This window comes from Mercurialis annua, linkage group LG4 (assembly GCF_937616625.2).
Source record: "Mercurialis annua linkage group LG4, ddMerAnnu1.2, whole genome shotgun sequence".
NCBI classification, from domain to species: Eukaryota; Viridiplantae; Streptophyta; class Magnoliopsida; order Malpighiales; family Euphorbiaceae; genus Mercurialis; species Mercurialis annua.
Window position 1 is genome coordinate 17,494,968 of NC_065573.1, and position 22,280 is coordinate 17,517,247.

General features: G+C 35.0%; 2 protein-coding genes and 1 pseudogene across 2 annotated transcripts; all 3 read left to right on the top strand.

The window, feature by feature from the left end:
* Positions 1-2,950: 2,950 nt before the first annotated feature.
* Positions 2,951-4,186, top strand: LOC126678378 (uncharacterized; annotated as a pseudogene).
* A 1,908-nt stretch (positions 4,187-6,094) lies between these two features.
* LOC126677477 (triacylglycerol lipase SDP1) lies at positions 6,095-11,087 on the top strand. The gene is made up of 3 exons (XM_050372120.2): positions 6,095-8,141; positions 8,775-8,918; positions 9,787-11,087. The coding sequence occupies exons 1-3, from the start codon at positions 6,723-6,725 to the stop codon at positions 10,804-10,806; spliced, it is 2,583 nt and encodes an 860-aa protein (XP_050228077.1). The 5' UTR covers positions 6,095-6,722; the 3' UTR covers positions 10,807-11,087.
* Positions 11,088-12,278: 1,191 nt separating this feature from the next.
* LOC126678038 (anther-specific protein LAT52-like) lies at positions 12,279-13,048 on the top strand. Its single transcript, XM_050372898.1, has 2 exons — positions 12,279-12,484; positions 12,610-13,048. Exons 1-2 carry the CDS (start codon positions 12,331-12,333, stop codon positions 12,945-12,947), a joined length of 492 nt encoding a protein of 163 aa, XP_050228855.1. The 5' UTR covers positions 12,279-12,330; the 3' UTR covers positions 12,948-13,048.
* Positions 13,049-22,280: the final 9,232 nt, after the last annotated feature.

A 22,280-nucleotide genomic window follows, 5' to 3' on the forward strand; every position in this document is an offset into this window, starting at 1 on the left:
CCTATTTTTATGACTTACGAGCGGCAGGGTTGGAGAAGTGGGGTGGCATAGTGGTAAGAATGAGTCCTCTAAGGACTTCCTTCGGTTAGGTGGGAGTGGCCATTGCATCTCTTCCCACCTTACCTCCGCCACTAGTTGGACGTCTGATGTGGATTGAGATGTGTTCACCGTTGTTCAAAAACAAATGTTCAGATCTACATAGGCAATTGGAAGCTAGGCTTCATAGTTTTTAGTCTCAGAGTCCACTTCCACGCTTAATTTAATAAGGATAAAAATTATTATACGTATTAAAATAAAGATAATTATATCAGCTGTTAGACCATCTCCATCCCATACTCATTTTTGGGTATGGGACTTGTTTTTCAACTCCAACCCATAGCCACTTCCTACACCATTTCTTTATTTGTGAATAGTAGCAACCCTCTGTTAAAAAAAAATAGTAGCAACCCATTTCTAGATATGCACTATTGACACAAACCCATTTTTTGGTTAATTGAATATTTACTTTTTAATTACAATTTAGCTAACTTTGTAGATATTCATTTGTCCAACTTTTTATTAAATACTAATTAAATTTTTAATTATTTAATTCAAATTATTTTTATTGGTAAAAATAAAACAAATAAATTAAATTATTTAAATTAAGTACATAAAATTTAAACAGCATATTTTTTTATTTAAACATAAAAATTACGTTACATTAAACATAAAAATTACATTACATTAAACATTAAAGTGGATAGATAAATGGTACAATTAAACTAATCCTAACGGAAATTAAAATAATACTTAATAAGCAACATTAAACATTAAAATTAAAGTTGTTTAATTAATAATCTGGTAAACTGCCCCTTGATCCACTAATATCATGAAAATATTGGCTAAAATTATCTTGCTGCGGTGGCACTTGTTGTTGCTCTCTTTTTTGAATTATTTTTCTTATTCAGCTTGAGTAATGGCCCGAATTCTCGGATTAGAAATAACATTCAAGTCTATGAATAATATTTTGTTTTCTTCTATCTCTTTTCGAAAGAGAAATTGCTCGTTTTGCATCTTCATTTGTTCTTACCTATCCGAACCAGACTTTTCAAGCAACTTTATAACCTTATCATTTCGTTCTTTAATGCTAATAATAGTAGAAAATTGCTCGGCCATTTTTCTCTTCAATTTAGCTTTTTTGACTCCAATGGGCCGTGAAGAACCACCAATATTATGATCTTCTAAATAATCAGAAAATGGTGACCCCTAGGGAGATTTCGGTATTTGAGAATCAGAAGGAGAATATTCGGACTCGGATGAAATATTGTTGAAACGTGGTAATCGATGAACTTGTCTTGAACTATTGTTGTTATCCTTTTTTCAAATTTTTTTATAGTGTGCCACACATGATCAAATTTGAAACCTTTTATAAATAGCGGGTCTTGCGTTAATAGGATTTTCGCTCGCTGCAGCTACAAAATAATTATAAAAATAATGTCAAGTTAAAAACAATATTTAAAAATTAATTACAAATAATAAACATTAAATACTTACAATATTTTCATTTGATGCTCCACTTGGATTCATATTCTCAGTTTGTCTGACGCCCACATTCAATTTTCGAACTGCTTTTTCAATAGGTTGAATTTGAGCTTGAACCGAGCGTTGGGTACGCTCCTCCCAACCATTATTTTTTTCTTTGTTGTATTTGGTCCACAATCGAGACCAAAAAGTATCTGAAGATTGTTACATACCCGTAATTACATCTTGAGATATTTTCATATAAACTTGACACAAAAACACATCCTCATGAACATTATAACCAGAGGATCGAATAGACATCTTTGTAAGCAATTGAAGTTATTTGTAATGTATGAAATAATGTGTTTCCTTAAGTAATGCAAAGCTCTTATTTATAGCAAAATTAAAATTAAACAAGCACAACTTGGATTTCTTACATCAAACCGTTGGATCGATTTGTTAAGTCCCAACCGTTTGATTAAATTGTACAAGAATCTAATCAATTATGACAAGTCTCCATTTTCAAGGTCACTTTATCACATGGTGAAAATTTTGAAACAAGCACAATTTTGGATTATTTACATCAAACCGCTGGATCGATTTCTTTATGTCCCAACCATTTGATTAAATTGTACAAGAATCTAATCAATTATGACAAGTCTCGATTTTTCAAAGTCACTTTATCACATGGTGAAAAATTTGAAACAAGCACAATTTGGATTATTTACATCAAACCGTTGGATCGATTTCTTTAAGTCTCGACCATTTGATTAAATTGTACAAGAATCTAATCAATTATGACAAGTCTCAATTTTCAAGGCCACTTTATCACATGGTGAAAATTTTGAAACAAGCACAACTTGGATAATTTACATCAAATCGTTGGATCGATTTCTTTAAATCCCAATCATTTGATTAAATTGTACAAGAATCTAATCAATTATGACAAGTCTCGATTTTCAAGGCCACTTTATCACATGGTGAAAATTTTAAAACAAGTACAACTTGGATTATTTACATCAAACAGTTGGATCGATTTCTTTAAGTCCCAACCATTTAATTAAATTGTACAAGAATCTAATCAATTATGACAAGTCTCGATTTTCAAGGCTACTTTATCACATGGTGAAAATTTTGAAACAAGCACAACTTGGATTATTTACATCAAACCGTTGGATCGATTTCTTTAAGTCTCAACCATTTGATTAAATTATACAAGAATCTAATCAATTATGACATCTCTAGTAATTTTGTTCTATAAATAATTTTATATGGAAGTTTGAGAAATCATATTCTTCCATAGTAAAAATACTTACTTCTTCTTACATTAAAAATGAATTATAATATTGGTGGTTCATCATATCAATCATCTTCATCTGATGATGACGATGATGTATTTATAAATACTTGTGTTGCACAAAAATAGACTAAAGAAGAGTTGATGTCTCGTATGATATGTAATAATAATAATATTATTGCATACTATGAACAACAAATACAACAACAACAGCAATCATTTTTTCACGGTTCAATTCCAGGTCATATTGTGATAAGTCGGAATCGTGAAGTGGCGGATCAGAATCTATTCAATGATTATTTTTTGGATAATCCGCAATATGATGAGGATATATTTCGACGACGTTATCGAATGTCTCGAAATTTGTTCATGCAAATTATGGAGGCAGTAAAACAACATGATTCATATTTTCAACAACGTATTGATGCTCTTGGTAGACGTGGTTTATCAACTTTGCAAAAAGTAACAGCTCTATTTTGGATGCTAGCATATGATCTACCTACAGATGTAACTGAAGAATATGTGAAAATTGGCGAGTCAACGACAATTGAAAGTATGAAGCGTTTTTGTCGTCCTATTGTGGAGATTTTTTCTAACAAATTTCTGAGATCACCAAATGCGAGTGACATTGCTCGGTTACTCCATATTGGTGAACAACGTGGTTTTCCTGGAATGCTGGGTAGTTTAGATTGCATGCATTGAAAGTGGAAAAATTGCCCTGTAGCATGGACGGGACAGTATGCAGGTCGTTGCAGAAAACCAACAATAATTATTGAAGCTATAGCAGATTATGATCTATGGATATGGCATGCTTATTTTGGTAATGCCCGACACTAATAATGATATTAACGTATTGGAGTCATCACATCTTATTTCCAATTTAACACAAGGTATTTCCCTCCTACTAATTATGTTATTAATGAAAAAGAATATAATATGGGTTATTACCCAGCTGATTCTATATACGCAAAATGGTCTACTATTGTACAAACTATTCATGAACCACGTACTCCGAAAAATAAATATTTTTCCATAAAAAAAGAAGCGTGTAGAAAAAATATTGAGCGAGCATTTGGAGTTCTACAAGCATGATTTGCAATTATTGTAGGACCGGCCCGTTTTTGGAAAAAAGATGTATTGCATGATATAATGATATCTTGCATAATAATGCACAATATGATAATCGAGGATGAACGTGATTTAAATGCAACAATAACAAATTCAATGGAAGGAGAAATACCGCAAGTTGAAATGGTATTAAATGATGATACTCGATTTGAAGAATTTCTTGCTCGCCATAGACAAATTAAGAACAAAAATGCACACCTTGCACTTCGTAATGACTTGATTGATCATTTATGGGAGAAATATACTAATGCGGGGGCATGAAGAAGATTGTTTCAATTGTAATTTTATTATTAATATTTGAATGTAATGTGTTATTTTATTATTAATATTTAAATGTAATGTGTTATTTTAATTTTAATTTAATAGTTTCAATTTTAATTTTAATTTAATAGTTTCAATTTTAATTATTATTTGTTTTATTTTTTATAATTGAAAATTAAATAATATTTATAAAAAATAATATTTAATTTAATAATATTTAAGCATTATTAAATAAATTAATAGATGAGGAAGTATGTGTTTAAAATATAAATATAAATATAGATGTGAAATGGTAAATGGTTAAATGTAGTAGGATTATTGGTGTGAAAAATGGGGTAATGGATTGGAGTAAAAATACTGTAGAAAATCTAAAAGTGCATAAATTGAAACTCAAAAATGAGTTTTGGGTTAGAGATGCCCTTAGTAGTGATAATATTATCCCTTTTTAAATAGTTGAGTGAGATTTTAAAAAAGTCTATCATCAGGAGTTATAAACGACATAGTAATTGAAACTTGTCAACAATAGATATTTAAGTTGTATTCTATCTTTTGATAAAAAGAAGCCTAGAAGATTTAAGATCAAAGTTGAAAAGAAATTACCTAAATAAAAAGAGGTATTAATAAAATAAATTTCAACGTTTTTTATTTGTAGCGGCTTAATTTTAATGTTCACAATGTTACAAAATAAATCATAATTTTTTATGTTTTGATCAATTATAGCCAAATTTTAATTTACAGGAAGAATTTGAGGCAAAATCAGAGAGAATACCATTTTCAAAAAGAAAAACGGGTTTGATATGTTTGATGTCAGGTGTTTAGATTAGAAGAAGAAGAACGGTTATATTTTATTCAAAAACAATATGTTTCGTTTGATCAAAACGACACTGTTTCTTTTACAAAAATTCAAAAACAATGTCGTTTGAAAGTCTTGCCTCGTTATCCATAACCTAGCGATTCGACATTTTACATATGCAAAAAATGATGAAAATTAAAATTGAGACTACAAAATACAAAAAAAAAAGGCTGAAATTTATTTTGTAATTTTTCGTACATCATAATTAAATCTCTATCAACATGAAATGTTGGATTTTTTTTTGCCACTGTCACAAATAAAAGTTGCCGAATTATACTATCTTGCTCGTGTATCCCTTAACGTCCAATCTAGTTTTTATACTGTGAAAGCGAACATTAATGACGGAGTCTGCCTTCTGAACCGCTGATTTAACCTGCAAAACAGGGTAGAAGCTAACCAGACGGTTGTTATCCGATTAACTCTCCTATGCAAAAATCAGTATTGGCTCAAGCAGCGTTTTATGTTATTGAATTAATTGTGTGTTTAGTCATACTTCAAACTCTTTATATAATAGTTAAATGTATACCTTGTGGACTTGAAATAAGAAAGTGATTCCTATTTAATAAGATTTGACCTTAAATAGAAAAGATGTTTTCTATTTAAGTAGAAGTCTTATTCAGAAATATCTTTCTGAATAAGTTGGAGTTTGTATACAAATAAGAGAGATATTGTATAGATATGATTCTTGTACGAATTTCTAAGTCGACACGTTTTTTACAAGTCTTCAGGGGATTGTGCTCTATCTTCATGATTCGGATTTACTCCTTCGGTCAAGGCGAATCTCATGAATTCGGTTACCGGTTTTTTCTAGTTATTAGCACTTTGGACAAGAGTCGATATCGTCTTAAAGAATGAATTTTGTATGGCTTGACTCCACTGTACTTATGGTAGAATTCGATATCCATCAATTATCAAGGACAACAGCAAATCTTAAAAACAAAAAACAGCAAATGTAAGAGTTTAAATTAAGACACAAATATATAACCAAGAATAAATAAAAAAGAGTTGCGTAGAGAGTAATACTATATTGTTGATAGAAATAGTGAAAATATAAAAAAAGAAATCCAACTAAAGAACACGTCACTTAATGTTGCAGCTTTATCCAAAAATGGACGCCATCTCATCCAAATCTCAACACCTATATCGCTTTCTTTATCCCCTTCACATCTCCCAATACCATTTTTTTCTTCTTCTTCCCTTCAACTCTATTTATTTCCTTTTCTGTCTCTCCCTCAATCCATCTGCACAATTCAAGTCCATTACAGATTTTTGGTTCTCTGAATACCCTTTTGCCTGCTCTTTCCGGGTGTGCAATTACCGAAGATTGTAGGGTTTGGTTATCAAGATTCTGAGGAACCCATTTGGCTGCTCTATTTCAAGATTTCAAGATTTGCATGGTTTTTTTGTCTGCTCACGAGGTTCAATTTTGTGACTCTTGATCCTTAAACTTATGCTTATATTTTATATCTTCGGAATTGATTGTTAATTCTTGAAAAGCATCTGTATTTTTTCTTTTTTGTTGAATTACATCAAGTATAGAGCTTGAATATCTAAATTTGGAGACACAACACAAATTCAGCTGCTTTATTTTCCTAGCTGTACAGAATTTTCAGGGTTTAATAAAAATTTGATTAAATACATAATTTTGATTAAAGATAACATTTTTGTTATTTTAGCCAAGAAATGGATATAAGTAATGAGGCAAGTGTTGATCCCTTTTCAATTGGACCCTCAACTATCATTGGTAGGACTATTGCTTTTAGGGTCTTATTCTGCAAGTCCTTTTCGCATTTAAGGCGTCAGATTTATCAGGCCCTAGTGTATTACATGTATAGATTTAGGAACGTTTCTGCTTCCATGTTGTCATGGTTGCATCCCAGGAATCCACAAGGGATATTGGCCATGGTGACGATTATAGCGTTTCTGTTGAAACGGTATGCGAATGTGAAAGTGAGAGCGGAGATGGCGTATCGAAGGAAATTTTGGAGAAATATGATGAGAACTGCGTTGACATATGAGGAGTGGGCACACGCGGCTAAGATGCTTGATAAAGAGACGCCGAAGATGAATGAGTGCGATCTTTACGATGAGGAACTAGTGAGAAATAAGCTTCAGGAGCTTAGACATCGTCGACAAGAGAGATCTCTTAGAGATATTATATTTTGTATGAGAGCTGATCTTATTAGAAATCTTGGTAATATGTGCAATCCGGAGCTTCATAAGGGTAGGCTTCACGTTCCGAGGCTCATAAAGGAATATATTGATGAGGTTTCGACTCAGTTGAGGATGGTTTGTGATTCTGATTCAGAGGAGCTTTCATTGGAAGAGAAGCTTGCTTTCATGCATGAAACGAGACATGCTTTTGGCCGAACAGCTTTGCTTTTGAGTGGAGGTGCTTCCCTTGGAGCATTTCATGTGGGTGTGGTTAAAACACTAGTGGAACATAAACTCTTACCCAGAATAATTGCTGGTTCAAGTGTGGGGTCCATTGTGTGTTCCGTGGTTGCGACCAAATCATGGCCAGAGCTGCAAAGTTTTTTCGAGGATTCACTTAACTCATTGCAGTTTTTCGATCAGATCGGTGGGCTTTTTACTGTTGTGAAGAGGGTGGCAACACAAGGAGCTGTTCACGATATCCGGCACTTGCAATGGATGTTAAGGCATCTCACGAGTAATCTTACATTTCAAGAAGCTTATGATATGACAGGTCGGATTCTAGGGATCACAGTATGCTCACCTAGGAAGCATGAGCCTCCTAGATGTCTGAACTACCTCACTTCACCCCATGTTGTCATATGGAGTGCAGTCACAGCTTCCTGCGCCTTTCCTGGTCTTTTTGAAGCTCAGGAATTAATGGCGAAGGACAGGAGTGGAGAAATTGTTCCGTATCATCCACCTTTCAATCTAGATCCAGAGGAAGGATCAAGTGGGTCTGCACGTCGGTGGAGGGATGGTAGCTTGGAGATTGACTTACCAATGATGCAATTGAAGGAACTGTTTAACGTCAATCATTTTATAGTGAGTCAGGCCAATCCCCATATTGCTCCATTGTTGAGATTGAAGGAGTTTGTCAGGGCTTATGGTGGTAATTTTGCTGCCAAGGTATGTTTTTTATTTCAACAAATTCTCAGTTGTCAATTAGTATTTATTCACATGTATCATTTCATATTATGCAATGCAATGATGCATTCCCTGTTTTTGAAAATTTCCTTCTCTGGAACTCTTCGAAACTCATAGGAAAAGTTTCTGTGAAACTCCCAAATTTTATATTTATAACTTCTTTAAAAAATATTGTTATCCTGTTTTTCATTTCAGCATTTTCCGTTTTAGAGTTACATTTCATGCAACATAACGTGATAGAGTATTGCTTGAATTTTTTTCTGCAATGAAATATTTTAGAATATTAATCCATATAGACAAAATGGGAAGCAAATCTAGAATAATGTAATTTCTTCATAGTCCAATTTACAAAGACATTATCTGAACACATTGGGAGATTTGAAATATTAGTTACAGCAAACCACCGACTATACCTTTTTTAGAAGTATGTTATGTTGCTTAAAAAGCTATTAGCTTTTTTGGATTTGTTTTTCAACCATAAAGCTCATGTTAAATCAGTTACAGGAATGGTGAACTGCATATACATTATGAAAACCTTATCCCCTATTCAGTGCTGCATAATATGAACATTTTATTTACAATCTCCTGACGATTATGAATTATGTCTTCTGGCAGCTTGCTCATCTCGCTGAGATGGAGGTAAAGCATAGATGTAATCAGGTATTGGAACTTGGTTTTCCGTTAGGAGGACTCGCTCGGCTTTTTGCTCAAGACTGGGAGGGGGATGTCACTGTTGTTATGCCTGCCACACTTGCTCAGGTACATGCAGAATAGTATACTCTAAATTTGGGAAGCAATTTGAATCACGGGTTTTAATTTTTGAGGGTTTAAAAGTTGCTATATAGTATATGCTCTGTTAGTATTTCAAGATAATAAATAGTTTTTTGAATGTTCTAACTAATGGACTTTTCTTTTAAAGTCCTTATTTTTACTGCTTCTCTTTCTTCAAATTCTATTTGGTTTAGGGGTGAGCATCGGTCAGTAACCTAACCAACAACTCACCCCATAAACATTAAATTTTATAAAAGGTTAAAGCCGACGATAACCAAACTGAAAAGTCGGTTGGATTCGGTTAAAACTGATCTAATAATAAGTTGAGATCTTGAATAATACAAAGAGTCAAAGATGCTAAAAGTTGTAAATGCGCCAATAAAGGCTTGTTGTGGTCATAGTTCGAGACTGTGGGACTGCTATTTTTATTTTATTTTGTTAGTATTTGTAGTAATACAATGAAAAAATATAAAAAGATTTGAACCTGAAACCTTTATATTATAAAACTGGCGCTTTACAACTTCAAACTAGAGCTGAATCATTTTTTATATATTTATATAAAATTTCAGTCGATTCATTTAAATTGGTTTTAATCGGTCATCAACAAGATATGAATTATTTTTTATTCTATTTAATATTTCGGTCGGTTCGATTTCGGTTTGATTCTATTGCATGTATTAAAAATAACTTTTTTATATCCAAGTAAAACTACTGGACCGAATAATTTACACTCTTAATTTGTTTTATTATTTGAGATATCTTACAAACTTCAACTTCCAAATTGTTTTTGCAAGTCTTTGTTCTGGTTATTACTCACTAACTAGACGTTAAAAATGAGTTTGTCTATATTGTGCAGATTTCAAAAATTATACAAAATCCAACTCATATGGAGCTTCAAAAGGCAGCAAATCAAGGGAGAAGGGGCACTTGGGAAAAACTTTCAGCCATTAAAGGCAACTGTGGAATTGAGCTTTGCCTTGATGAATGTGTTGCAATCCTCAACCACATGCGTAGACTAAAAAGGAGTGCCGAAAGAGCTGCTGCTGCTTCTCATGGTCTAACCAGCACCACTGCACCCGCTGTCAGATTCAGTGCTTCTAAAAGAATTCCTTCTTGGAACTGCATTGCTCGAGAAAACTCAACTGGCTCGCTCGAAGAGGACTTTCTTGCTGAAGTTGCATCCACGTTCCATCAAGGTGTTGGCGGAGCTGGAACAGCTGCACTTCCCAGTAGAAATTTCCGGGCCCACCGTTATACGCATGATGGAAGTGATAGTGAATCTGAAAGTGCAGAAGTAAATTCTTGGACGAGAACTGGTGGGCCATTGATGAGGACTACTTCCGCAAATAAATTTATCGACTTTGTTCAAAATCTGGATGTTGATACCGAATTGGGGCGAGGCTTAATGGCTCATCCTATTTCTCCGGTGGCTCAGATGGGAATCAGGGATCCATATATTCAGAGCCCTAGGCTGACAACACCAGATAGGAATTCTGAAAGTGAAAATGATCAGAGGGATTGTAGCACTAGACCGTCTTTGAGTGGCTCTAGTATTACCGTGACTGAAGGCGATCTTTTGCAACCGGAAAGGATTCATAATGGATTTGTGTTGAATGTTGTAAAGAAGGAGAATTTAGCATTCTCCAATAGGGCCCAGGACTTGGAGAACTGCAATACTGAAGTTCCTGAATATGTTCAGCTTGACAGCCCGGAAAGGGACCCAGATGCTACCTCAGCATCTGATTATGCTGGCGATGATGACGATGACGACGATGATAACGACGGTGATGAAGATGATGTCACTGCAGAAAATTTCATGAACAATAATGATTCTACACCTCAGAATGGACAAGATCAAACTTTTGCAGATGAATAAAGTTTAATGTGGGTTTTGATTTACAAGAACGTTTGATTTTGACTGGAGAAATGAATCATAGCCTAAACATCCTAGTTCATCAGGAGTTCATGTGTCGCCCTGTCGGACAGTAACTGTTTGTTATGCGACTCGAACACAGGTTTGCAAGTGATGAATGATGATGAGTTGAGAGAGTCTGCATGTACCAATTGCATTTTCATTTAGACTAATATCTGTAAATACCACCACATGTACGCTTCATACTTACAGTTCAATGAATGAAACAGATTTCTTTTTCTAAAGTGTCTGCGGATGAATAATGCAAATAGATTTATGAGAATTCTGATTATATCGCTTTACGGACACTCTAGTTGTTTGTTTGTTCCCTCTTTTTTTGTTGATGTCCTAGCCTTGACTATGCAAAAGCATCTTGAATGAATATATTCGAGTCAAAAGGTACTCATTGACACCTTATGATTTGTTTGTAATTTTTTTAAATAGAAAAAAAATATGAAAAAAATATGATAGAACTCTTTTATTTAATATTTTATTTTTGAATAAATGGTAAGTATATTAGCACACTCACAAAGCAGTGAGCGGTAAATAGAACGATAAACATCATTTTCCGAATAAGGGAAATTTTGATTCCTAAAGTTCGATAAAATTTCACCGCTTTGCAAATAGTTAAGAAAACCAAACTCTAAACGTTCGGAGATTCATCTTTAAAAACTCGATTGTTTCGCGCTTTCCATAAATACCAAACTCCAAAAAACCAAATAAGCTTCCAAAAATGGCGATGTCTTCCCAAAGAACAGAGGTGTGTTCTTCGAAGGTCTATTCTTCGAAGAACAGGTCGAAGAAGATGACCGGACCGGCAAATTTTCGGCGGCTATTGGGTGGTGGATGGGTTGACCAGATTATTTGAGTTGGTTTTTTTATTTTTCTTTTATAATTAAATTTTAATAGTTTTAGGGGTGTTTAAAAGTTTTTTGGATTTTTGGTGACATGGCGCGATCAATTTTTTTTTTTTAAATGACAGCCGCCATAAAAAGACGACGCTTGGAGTATTTTTGTCCATAAGACACGTCAATGAGCGCCGCCATAAAGTACAAGGGATTTACTGAATCTTTTTAAAGTAGAGGGGGTTTGTTGATAAGAAGGTCAAAGTAGAGGGTGCGTGGTTGATTATTAGCCTATTATAATAGCTATAAACTAATTATGATTAATATATAAATGAGATTAAAGTTTGATAACTCATTAAGTTTTTCTTGTTTTTGTTGTTGTCTAATTAAGGTCCTAAAATGTTGATAGATTTATGTACAGTTGTTATAACATAAATTTAGGAAATTATAACCAGTTAATAATATGATGAAATGTAGCAAATAATAGAAATGAAAAGGTAGGCTTCCCTATTTTTAAGCTTATATTAATGAAAATCTACCGCATAAAAGTAACAGATTTTCCAAATGTTTCATCCTATAAAAACATAATAGAGTAGATTGATTAGAAACCTCAATTGAGCGCATTAATACATTCAAAATCAATATGGCAAAGATTTTCTTCACATTTGCTGCCCTCGTCGCCTCCGCTCTTTGCTTCAGCGTCGCCTTCGCTGTCGATGGCATATATGTTCAAGGAAAAGTTTATTGTGACGTTTGCCGAGTGGAGTTCGAGACCAAAATCAGCGAGCCTATTCTAGGTATAATTGCGTATATGTTTAAGGCAAAGCAAGTTTGCAGGAGTCGGAAAATTTAACGGATCATACTGTTTGATATTATTTTTTTGCCTTGTTTAAATGAATTTAATTTAATTTTCAAAATGCAGGAACTTCGGTGAATTTGGAATGCAAAAACCGGGAAAATAACACGGTAACATTCACAGCAGAGGGCACAACAGATGCTGAAGGAATATATAAAATACCTGTTGTTGGCGATCATGAAGACGATATATGTGAGGTGAGGTTGGTTAAGAGCGGAAGGGTCGATTGTAGCGAAACATTCAAGACTGTGGATCGTGCACGAGTTCTCCTAACGAACAACGGAGGGGTGGTTCAAAAGAACCGATTTGCTAATTCTCTTGGCTTCATGACTGCAAAAGCTAGCCCTAATTGTGGCAAGACTCTCCAAGATATGGGGTTCCTTCCCCTTGAAGTTGAAGCTTAAACCTAAACTCTTAATATTGCCAACACATGTATTACTTTTAACTATGCCAAAAGTGTAGCTCAATTGCATTAATATATATATGTTTACTTGCTGATAACAAATGTCATATTTGTTTACTTACAGATAACATATCATATTTGAATTTATATTATTAATATCGACAGATTCTTAGGTACATTCAGTCTACTACGTCATCCGTATAATAACCTATTATATTATGACACATCATTAAAATAGTGGCACTACCGTAATTTTATTTATTACTTTTTTACACTTTTAAAAAGTAAAATTACAATAATATCATTATTTTAATAACATGTCATTATGTGATAGTTTTAATTCATAGATGACGTGGTGGACAGAGTCTATCTAAGAATTTCTCTATTAATACTACAATTATAATATTGTGATCTCTTTGACTAAAAACTAATAATAATATCGTGCTCTCTAATATAATTTTAGCTTATTAATTATATTAGTTATCATAAGGCTCATGATAGATTAGATATCATTAATCAATACTGCTCCGCACTTTCTACTTGTTAATTTACGAGAAATATTATATAAATATAGTTAAAATTGAAATAATTATAGAAATTAAATAACAAATAAATTATTATAAAAATTATTACTTCAAATTCTATATTATAGTTATATTTAGTTAACTTTTTAATTAAGATAGTATCATTTAATGATTTCATATAATTTTAAATTTGATTTTAAATTATGTAAAGCAATATAACTTAATATAACTAATATAATTAAAATAGCTAATAGTTTTTCTTATGAATACAAATAGCTAATAGTTACAATATCACAATAGTTATAGTTAAAACTAGATCCAATGGTGCACAAAATCAAATATTTTCGACTTATTATAAACGTATTCAATTTTTTAAAGAATGAAAGATTTATTTCAAATTGATAATTTAATAATAATTTTATTCAAATTTTTATTAATTTAATTATGCCTGAATTTTCACACATCAGTACAATATTCATTTTATTTTTCTGTTTATTTTGAGCGTCAAACTTACTTTTTTTTTAGCAACAGCTAAATATAAATTACTTTTGAAATTTGTTTTTTTTTTTTGGATTAAAAAAATTTCACCATCCTCAAAAGATAAATTCGGATAACTGAGCCTCCAATAAATTGAAACTACTAATCATATCTTGAAACTACTGACCCAGTAACTGAGCCTCCAGCAAATTGGAACTATTTTTTTTTATGAATAATATTTATATTAGGCCACAAGAAGTGGCGAAAGTCAGTTCAAAGATTTCGCACAAAAAGTGGCACACTCAAAATGGCATACTAGAAGCTACGGCTAAGAGAAAGACAAAAAATCAAAATTCCAAAAAGAAAATACACATCGGATTTCTATAGAAATCCAATCATGAGTAAGCAAACTCTCTATTACGAAGTTTAAAATAGAACACTGTCTTACAACAACAGTTGAAAATCACACCCTCTTTATCCTACGTCATGTTCTGAAATACTATTCTGTTTCTACATTTCCATATTTCCCATACCACCAGAAATCACAAAATCCTCCAAAGATGAGAGTACAGACCCCTTGGAATTAAATGCTGCCATTGAAGCATAAAATCAGCAAACGTATTCGAAAAGCTCCAAACCATATCAAGCTTCTGCAAAATAGCACACCAAAATCCTCTAGCAAAATTACAATGGAATAAAATAAGATCTTGTGTCTTGACAACACCGCAAAGAATACAATCAGAGTTGTCCACAGGTATAATTGATCGACGCACGAGAAAGTCTTTTTAAGGTTATCTATTATGTAAAGCTAACCAGCTAAAAAAAAATTAACTCTTGGCGGGGCTTTAGAATTCCACACTTGTAAAAAAGGAGCCACCACATTGTCGATAACAGCAAGACCATCCATTGCTGCTACACATCGATCACCCACAGCATAATTAACAGAAATTCGGACTGGAGCAGCTGGAACAACATCTGCAGATTCTCGCTCCAAAACAGCAGCTGCAACAGAAAAATAATTTGCAAAAACCCGCTCCAAAACAGCAACTCCACTGCCAGAAAAGCTCGCTTCCATCGCTGCACCAAGATTCCTGCATGAGTAACAACTACATCTGATGAAGAACTCACCTCCAAAACAGCAGCTACAACAGGTGAAGAAACTGCAATAACTTGTTTTTATAAGGCAGTTTTTCTTTTCAACCTTTGTAATAGAGAGTTTTGTTATTCGGGTTCGGATTTTTTTCGAAATTCTTATTGGATTCTTTTTTCTGGACCGTGATCGTTTTTTAACCTTTCTTTTAGTCGTAGCCTATAGTGTGCCACTTTTGTATGAAACTTTTAAAGTGGTTTTGCCACTTCTTGTGGTCTAATATATATATTATTCATTAAAAAAAATAGATGAATGTCATTTAAATAGTCACATTTTAGGTTTAGGTGTTCCTTAAAAAAATAGAATTCCAACTTTTGCCCTTTATTTAATGTTATATTACTTTATCATATTAATTTCTTTTCTTTTTTATGAATTTTATGGATATCACATATGATAACCCACCAAGATGCATGAACATGTTTATGGGGTTGTTGCCAAGTTGAGCTCGAAATTAGAATAATAGATTTCTTTCAAAACTCCGATTAATAATGTACTAGTTTCGCTCAATTATCTCTAAACATGTTTTGATACCAAAGGCAAATTAACATGATTAAATTCTCTAACGCCAACACCACAAACAAATATTATCTTTATATAATATATTCCACAAAGTTCAATGAATACCTCAGTACCAGCAATAATTTTTATTCGAATTTTACAATTTATAAGAAAATACTCCATCCGGTCCATAATATTTATCGCATTTCGTCATTTCACATGAATTAAGAAAATAATAAATGTATCTTAATTTATAAATTTTTTTACTAAATTATCTATATTAATTATTACTATTTTTATATTTGACAATCACTTTCAACCTTATTAAGTCATTTATTATTAGGGATAATTTTAGAAAAATAGCAATAAATATTTTCTTTAAACTCTAAATTGCTAAATATTATGAAAAAAAAATTTCAAATGCGACAAATATTATAGACCGCAGGGAATAGTTCATTAATTTGAATATGAAGTTAAATGCTATACCATAAGAGTTGGTGAAAACTACCCCTATAATTTTTATAAGTTATTCTAAAATTTATGACTCGTATGATGTCGATAATTTGGAATTATATTTTTAGAGTATTAGTTTGGATCTAGTTAATGTTTATATTTTGAAAACATTTGAGTTTTATGGGCACTTATTTTTCATCTAAAATAAAATATAATAATTTTTTATTTGGTAATACCATGAGATGTTCTAAACGGAACTCAACTATAAGACGACACCTTTAAACCTTGCATATTTAGACTAGTCTCCATACGAGCTTAGTATAATAGAGAACATACATGCTGCTACACCAAAGCTAACATACCTGCTGCTACACCAAAGCTTCTCTTGTTGTTCAACTTGTAATAGCCAGCTAGGATACAACTGGATTACAACTGTAGTCCAGGTGGATAGACATGCCATTAGTGTGTGAATTAAGAGTTAGAAATAGATTAGTTTTTTTCTATAAATATTGTTTACATCTTAACTGTTCAGGCTAGTTTTTGTAATTCAAAAACTCAATCAATATAATCAGGTTCTTGTTCTCTGAATTATAATTATGATATGATATCAGAGCGGGTCCGAGCCCGGGAGATGGCGTTGCCACCGGTGTTGCCGCCGCGTTTTAGATATGTTGTTTCTTCTCTGGTTAACTGTTTTGGAAGTCCAGTCCCAACAGTTCCGTGATTTCAAATTTGATGATTTTTCTTCACCGGTGTACCGAATTGGATGTCCAGTCCCAGCGGCCCAGGTTGAATTCAGTTTTAGTTTACGAGCGTCGCTATCGGTGACTCGATTTATATTTGTGAGCATCACTATTGGTGACTCAATCTCCGGTTCAGTTTCAAGTTTCGTTTCAGTTCATCGCTATCGGTGCTGAAAATTCAAGCTCTCTGTTGAATCGTTATTATCAATGATTTTAATTTCGATTTCAGGTTCCTATTCTATCAAATTTTTCTTTCAATCAATTTATGATTTGTTCATTTTCAGTTCAGATTTAATTTTAGTTAGCGTTCACATGTGGAGATTGTTTGTTCTTCCATAATATTTCTTAATCTTTCTTCTATCACATTTTCTCCATTCTATATTTAATTCAAATTTCAAAATCTCTTTCAAATCAACGCTTTTTTGATTCATATAAAGTAGTTTCAGTTTTGATTTTCTTTTAGTTTAGTATTTCACAATCTCTGCTGCTTCATTTCAAGCTTTGGATGGTGATTTTCAGGATATAATTGAAATCAAATTATAGATATTTAGTTATGGTCATTAACTGTTTGTTAAAAGTTCTCAATGAAATTGCTTTTCACTTAAGCGATAATTTTTGAATAAGGTTGGATCGTTGGATTTGATGTTGAAGTTTTTTGCAATGATACAAAACACTCGGTGAAAAGTTGCATTAAAGCCTTGTTTTAGGGAAGATGATTAGTATAACAATCATCCATGGGGGAATATGAATATGAGATTGTTCCTTTCATTCTGGAAGGGAAGTAGTGTGCTGGATATATACTTTGTGAGTATAACTATTGCAGGAACTATTGAATATATCACATCAGTATGGGAGTGTGAAAGGAGCGGGGTTCGGGAGCCGCTCGCCCAAAGCTTATGGCTGACTTCTCGATTTTGAAATGGTTTGAAAAATGGAGTCGCCATCTAGTTTAACTAGGAAATGCCTTTTAACCGACTGGATAGCCTTACTCGCCTCCGGTAAGACTATCGTGCATCGGACCAAAGACAAGGATTCGTGGACCTCCCCGAGTCTCATGTGCTTGGCTTATCTGTTACCGGCTTTATTTTCTGGACATATTCGTTTTATATCTCATCTCAACAGTATATGCAGTCCACAGGATATGAAAGCTGTAAATAAACAGTGATGAAAGCAGTAAACACGTTTGACGCGCATATGACTCGATCTGGACTGGCATTTGAGGCAAGTAGCAGGTACTCCTAAGCATACATCTAACATTAGAGGTTTCTAGCAAGTAGCATAAGTCAGGCTGGTCCGGATATTTTACATGCACAAAGCCTAAAACCGGATGTATAAGCGTGATTTGATTGATTTTATTAGGTGATCTTGAAAAACGTATACAACCGTTACTACTTTTTCATGTTAATCCTACGATATCTATGTGATGGGCTGGATTTGCATTAATGAGCCAATTTTGAGTGATTAGACCTTTAACTGGTTATTATTGAATTTGGATGCTTTTGGAAAGCATTAAACAGTGCTAGCATGCTTATGGGCAGTTGGATATACATACAAGGTTAGAGATACTTTTAAACCTCGTTGACTTTGAGTGCCTGGCACTCGCGCGGGTTTTGACCATCGGTGTGGTCAGAATGGGCTTTCGATCAGATCACGGGAGTTGTGCGTCTCGTCCATTCAGTTTTACTGGTTTGATCTGGAGTCGATTCCGAGTTCGGGTTAGCCCAGAATCGGCTCTATAAGTTGCTGGTTTGTTGGGCCTCGGGCTCGTGAGCCCGGTTTATACACTATGTTACATATCTGAACTTCTGAGTCAGTTTTACATCGTTTTTTACCCGTTATATTACAGAATATTAAACTACACTAAATTATCTATGTCAGGGTTCAAACTGGGCCTGATTTGGAGTCCGGATGGGCCCGGAAACACGTTTTGAAGTTCGTATCGCATCTGGAAGGATCTGTGAGCAAATCTGGGGAGCTGAGGAGCCATGAACACGGTGCCAATTTAACCTGGGGGCGCCGGCAGTTCATTGTGGCGGCGTAGCCACTTTATCTCGGCGGCGCCGTCGGCTTCAGTGGCGGCGGCGGCAGTTCGTCGGCAGGGCAGTTTCAGGGGTCGTTTTGTATTGCTTCGTTCTCACTCGTTTTAGCTCCTTTTTTCATGCAAACATAGTCAAAACAGCATAAAATCGAACAAGGAATCCAAAAAACACATAATCGAAGTGTTTAAAGCTCATCTATGCAAAATTATTTTTCTAGGCAGCAACTCGTTTTTTAAAGTTTTCATGTTAAAACTAGCTAAGATCTCCTAAAAACATGCATTCTAAGAGCTCTAAATTAACTGGATTTATGTATTTGAGTTTAAACATGATTAATTACAGCAATTTAATATGTCTATCATCGAATTTTATGGCAATTACTGAAAACATCGAATTGGTTAATTATAGCTATTTTAATGGCAAAATTAGCAATAGTCATGGCAAAACAACAACTTTGAATCTAACATGCATCCTAATTGATCATGGAATATACATGGATAGAAAAATCAAAGGAATTATGAGAGGGTCCTCAGAATTACCGGTCTGAGTGCTTGGCTCGTATGCCAACGAAGTGGATGCTGAATCCGGCTTCGAATCTGGTGCAGGCTTGCGTTCTTGGAGAATTAACACGTACTAGGGTGTTTCAGGACTGGATTTGCGTGTGTGTGTTTGTTGTGATTTCGGGTTTGCTATACTAAGATGATGGCCGAATTTGATGTTTGTCTGTCTAGGGTTTGTGTGCCACCTCTAGCCAGGCTGGCTTAAGGCTGTATTTATAGGGATTAGGGTTGACCTAGGGTTTAGTTAGAGTCTTCTAAGGTTTAAACTGTTAGTGATAAGTCATTAGGTGTTAAGATTAACATGAAACTCTATTTAATTAATTAAATTCGGATTTTGACTTGCTAGCTAAGTAAAAGATTGCTAAAAGCCTATTTTGGTGCCTAAAAATGCTAAAAAAGGCTACTAAGGTCCTATGGGTTTGGTTAAGGTCAATTTCATTCCGTCAAACTTGCAAATTGGCCCATAAACTTCTAAGATATGGCAATTAGTCCAATGTCTATACTTAGATTACAATCTCTTTGGATTTTTATGGGCTATTCACGCCAAATTATGTTTTAATCCTCCAAGTTTACAGCTGTGCACAGATTACGCCTGATTAGATTCCAGCAAGCAAATCGAAAGCTCGTCACCCGGATAGATTTCTCTGGAAATCATCATTGGACGCTTCAGTTCCTTATCACTTTTTACATGTCCGAAAAATAGGTGTCTACAGTTTGCCCCCTCTTTAACGAGAATTGACAAAGTATGTCAATTTTTGTTAAAGAATAGACTTGCTGTTAAACGAGCGACAAGGATACTACTCACCGTCGGAGGCTCTCGCTCGCCTGGTGGTGTGGTAATGCCCTAGTCGGAGCATTACATGCTGTGGTGCATGACTCTGGCCTCATGCACCTCTGGTTCTAGCCTACTCCGCATCTGGCTGGGAGTGGTTTTCTCAACTGCCATTGAGCCCGAGCTGCCTGAGTGCGTGCTCTGTGGAATGGAGCTATAAAATCTCGGCTGTCCCGAGAATGGTTCGATGACTTGAACCCTGGTAATTGTCCTGTCCGAGGCTTTCTTATAGACAGACATGATCCCTTGGCCATCCCAAAGGCCACCTATATTGCATAGGTGTCTGGATTCCGTTAATTATTCCACGCTTAACGGATGCTGGTGTCTTTCTACCAGGATTCAGTGTCTTTCTAGCGTATGCTGATGTTTTCCATCAGGCTTTGGCGTCTTTCTGCCACTTATGGTGTCTCTCTACCATGTTTCAGTGTTTCTCTAACGTGGTTCGGCGTCTTTATGTCGTATCTAGGTGTCTCTCTACCATTCTTCGGCGTCTTTATGCCATTTGAGGAGTCTGACTCTTTTGGATCCCGTCTTCTGGGCCTTTTTCCTGATTCTTTGTGTTTATTTTGAAGGCTCTAGGACTTTCTTGAAGGCCATGGGTCTTGTCTGAAGACTCTAGGACTAATCTGAATGCTCTGGAACTTGTTTGAAGGTTCTGGGTCTTGTCTGAAGGTTTTAGGACTTGTACGAATCCTCTGGGTTGGCTGTATTTTTTACTTTTATTTGGGGTAATTCCGGTCCTCTGTCTAGGGTTTCTGTATTGCTGAATTCTGCCTATTCATCCATTAGGGTTACTGTATATCTAATCTGTCTGTTTATCCTCTGGCGGGCTTCTGTTCTTCCGGTCTCTAACTTCCGTTCTCTAGGACTTGTTTGATCCTCTGTTACTCGTTTTGAAAGCTCTGAGGCTTGTTTTGAAGGCTCTGGAGCTTGTTTTGAATTTTCTGTGGAGCCTTTTGGTTCTGGGTTTATTAGAAGAAAAATGGCCCTAAGTAGCTTGTCCATGGAAGGCTTGCGCTTATAAACGCCTCAGGGGAAAGTGGATACATCCTTATTCACTTTAATTCGTCCTTTCTCAGATTTGGGTGATTTGGTCTGGCACTCTTTCAGGATTTCGGCCTTTTATCTGTGATAGGTTTTCTGCTGTTGAGATTTTAGGATATGTTTTATATTCTGACCCTAAGTCTGGGAGTTTCTTGTAAGGAGTAGTTGAGTGAGTTGGCCTGTATTGGGGTACACAACATACAACAAACTGGTTAGTGTTTAAACTGTATTTGACTTGTATACTTACTTGGAGTATTTTGCGGATCCCTTCGTGCGGAACATCCCTCCGGGGGAGACTTGGCTTCGCTGGCTGCAGGGCACTACTAAGAGATTTGGCATGCGATATCTGATGCATGGCCCTAATTGTTGGTCCTTGCTTCTGGGTAAGCGCGTCTTTCGCTGGTGGATCCGGCCTAGTTCTTTTATGATTCCCGTGGGATCGCCATTGTTTGTGCTGCGCGGGAGGGACGTCCTGCCCCCTGCTCTTTGTCCGGACCACAGAGGTTATACGGTGGTTGGGTTTGTATCTGCTCCCTAACGAAGCTACTTGGACGACCCGATGTTACCCCGTCTTCTATGTGAGCTGCCTCTAGTTGGCGTGCTAGGCTTTCAGGTTCCGGACGATACTGATATGCTCTTTGGGAGCTAGGATGGCGACCCTAAGTCGTTGTCACAAGGGTGGAACTCCAACGAGTTGATTGTACATTCTTGTATTGTAGATGTCGTATTGCTTTGATAGTGTATTTTGAATACATGTTTGCGTTCCTGTCTTGTGGGAAACTTCTATTTCTTGACTTTTGGCTAGTAGAGACCTGATGCCCCTGACATTTGGCTGGTAGCGACCTGATGCCCCTGGTTCTCTGGCTGGTGAAGACCTGATGTCCCCGGTTCTGCTGTCGGAGACCTGATGACCCCGGTTCTTCTGTTGTTAGAAACCTGATGTCCCTTGTTCTTCTGTTGTTGGATTCTTGATGCCCCACCTGTTTTCTGGTTTGCGGAGACCTGCTGCCCCCTTGT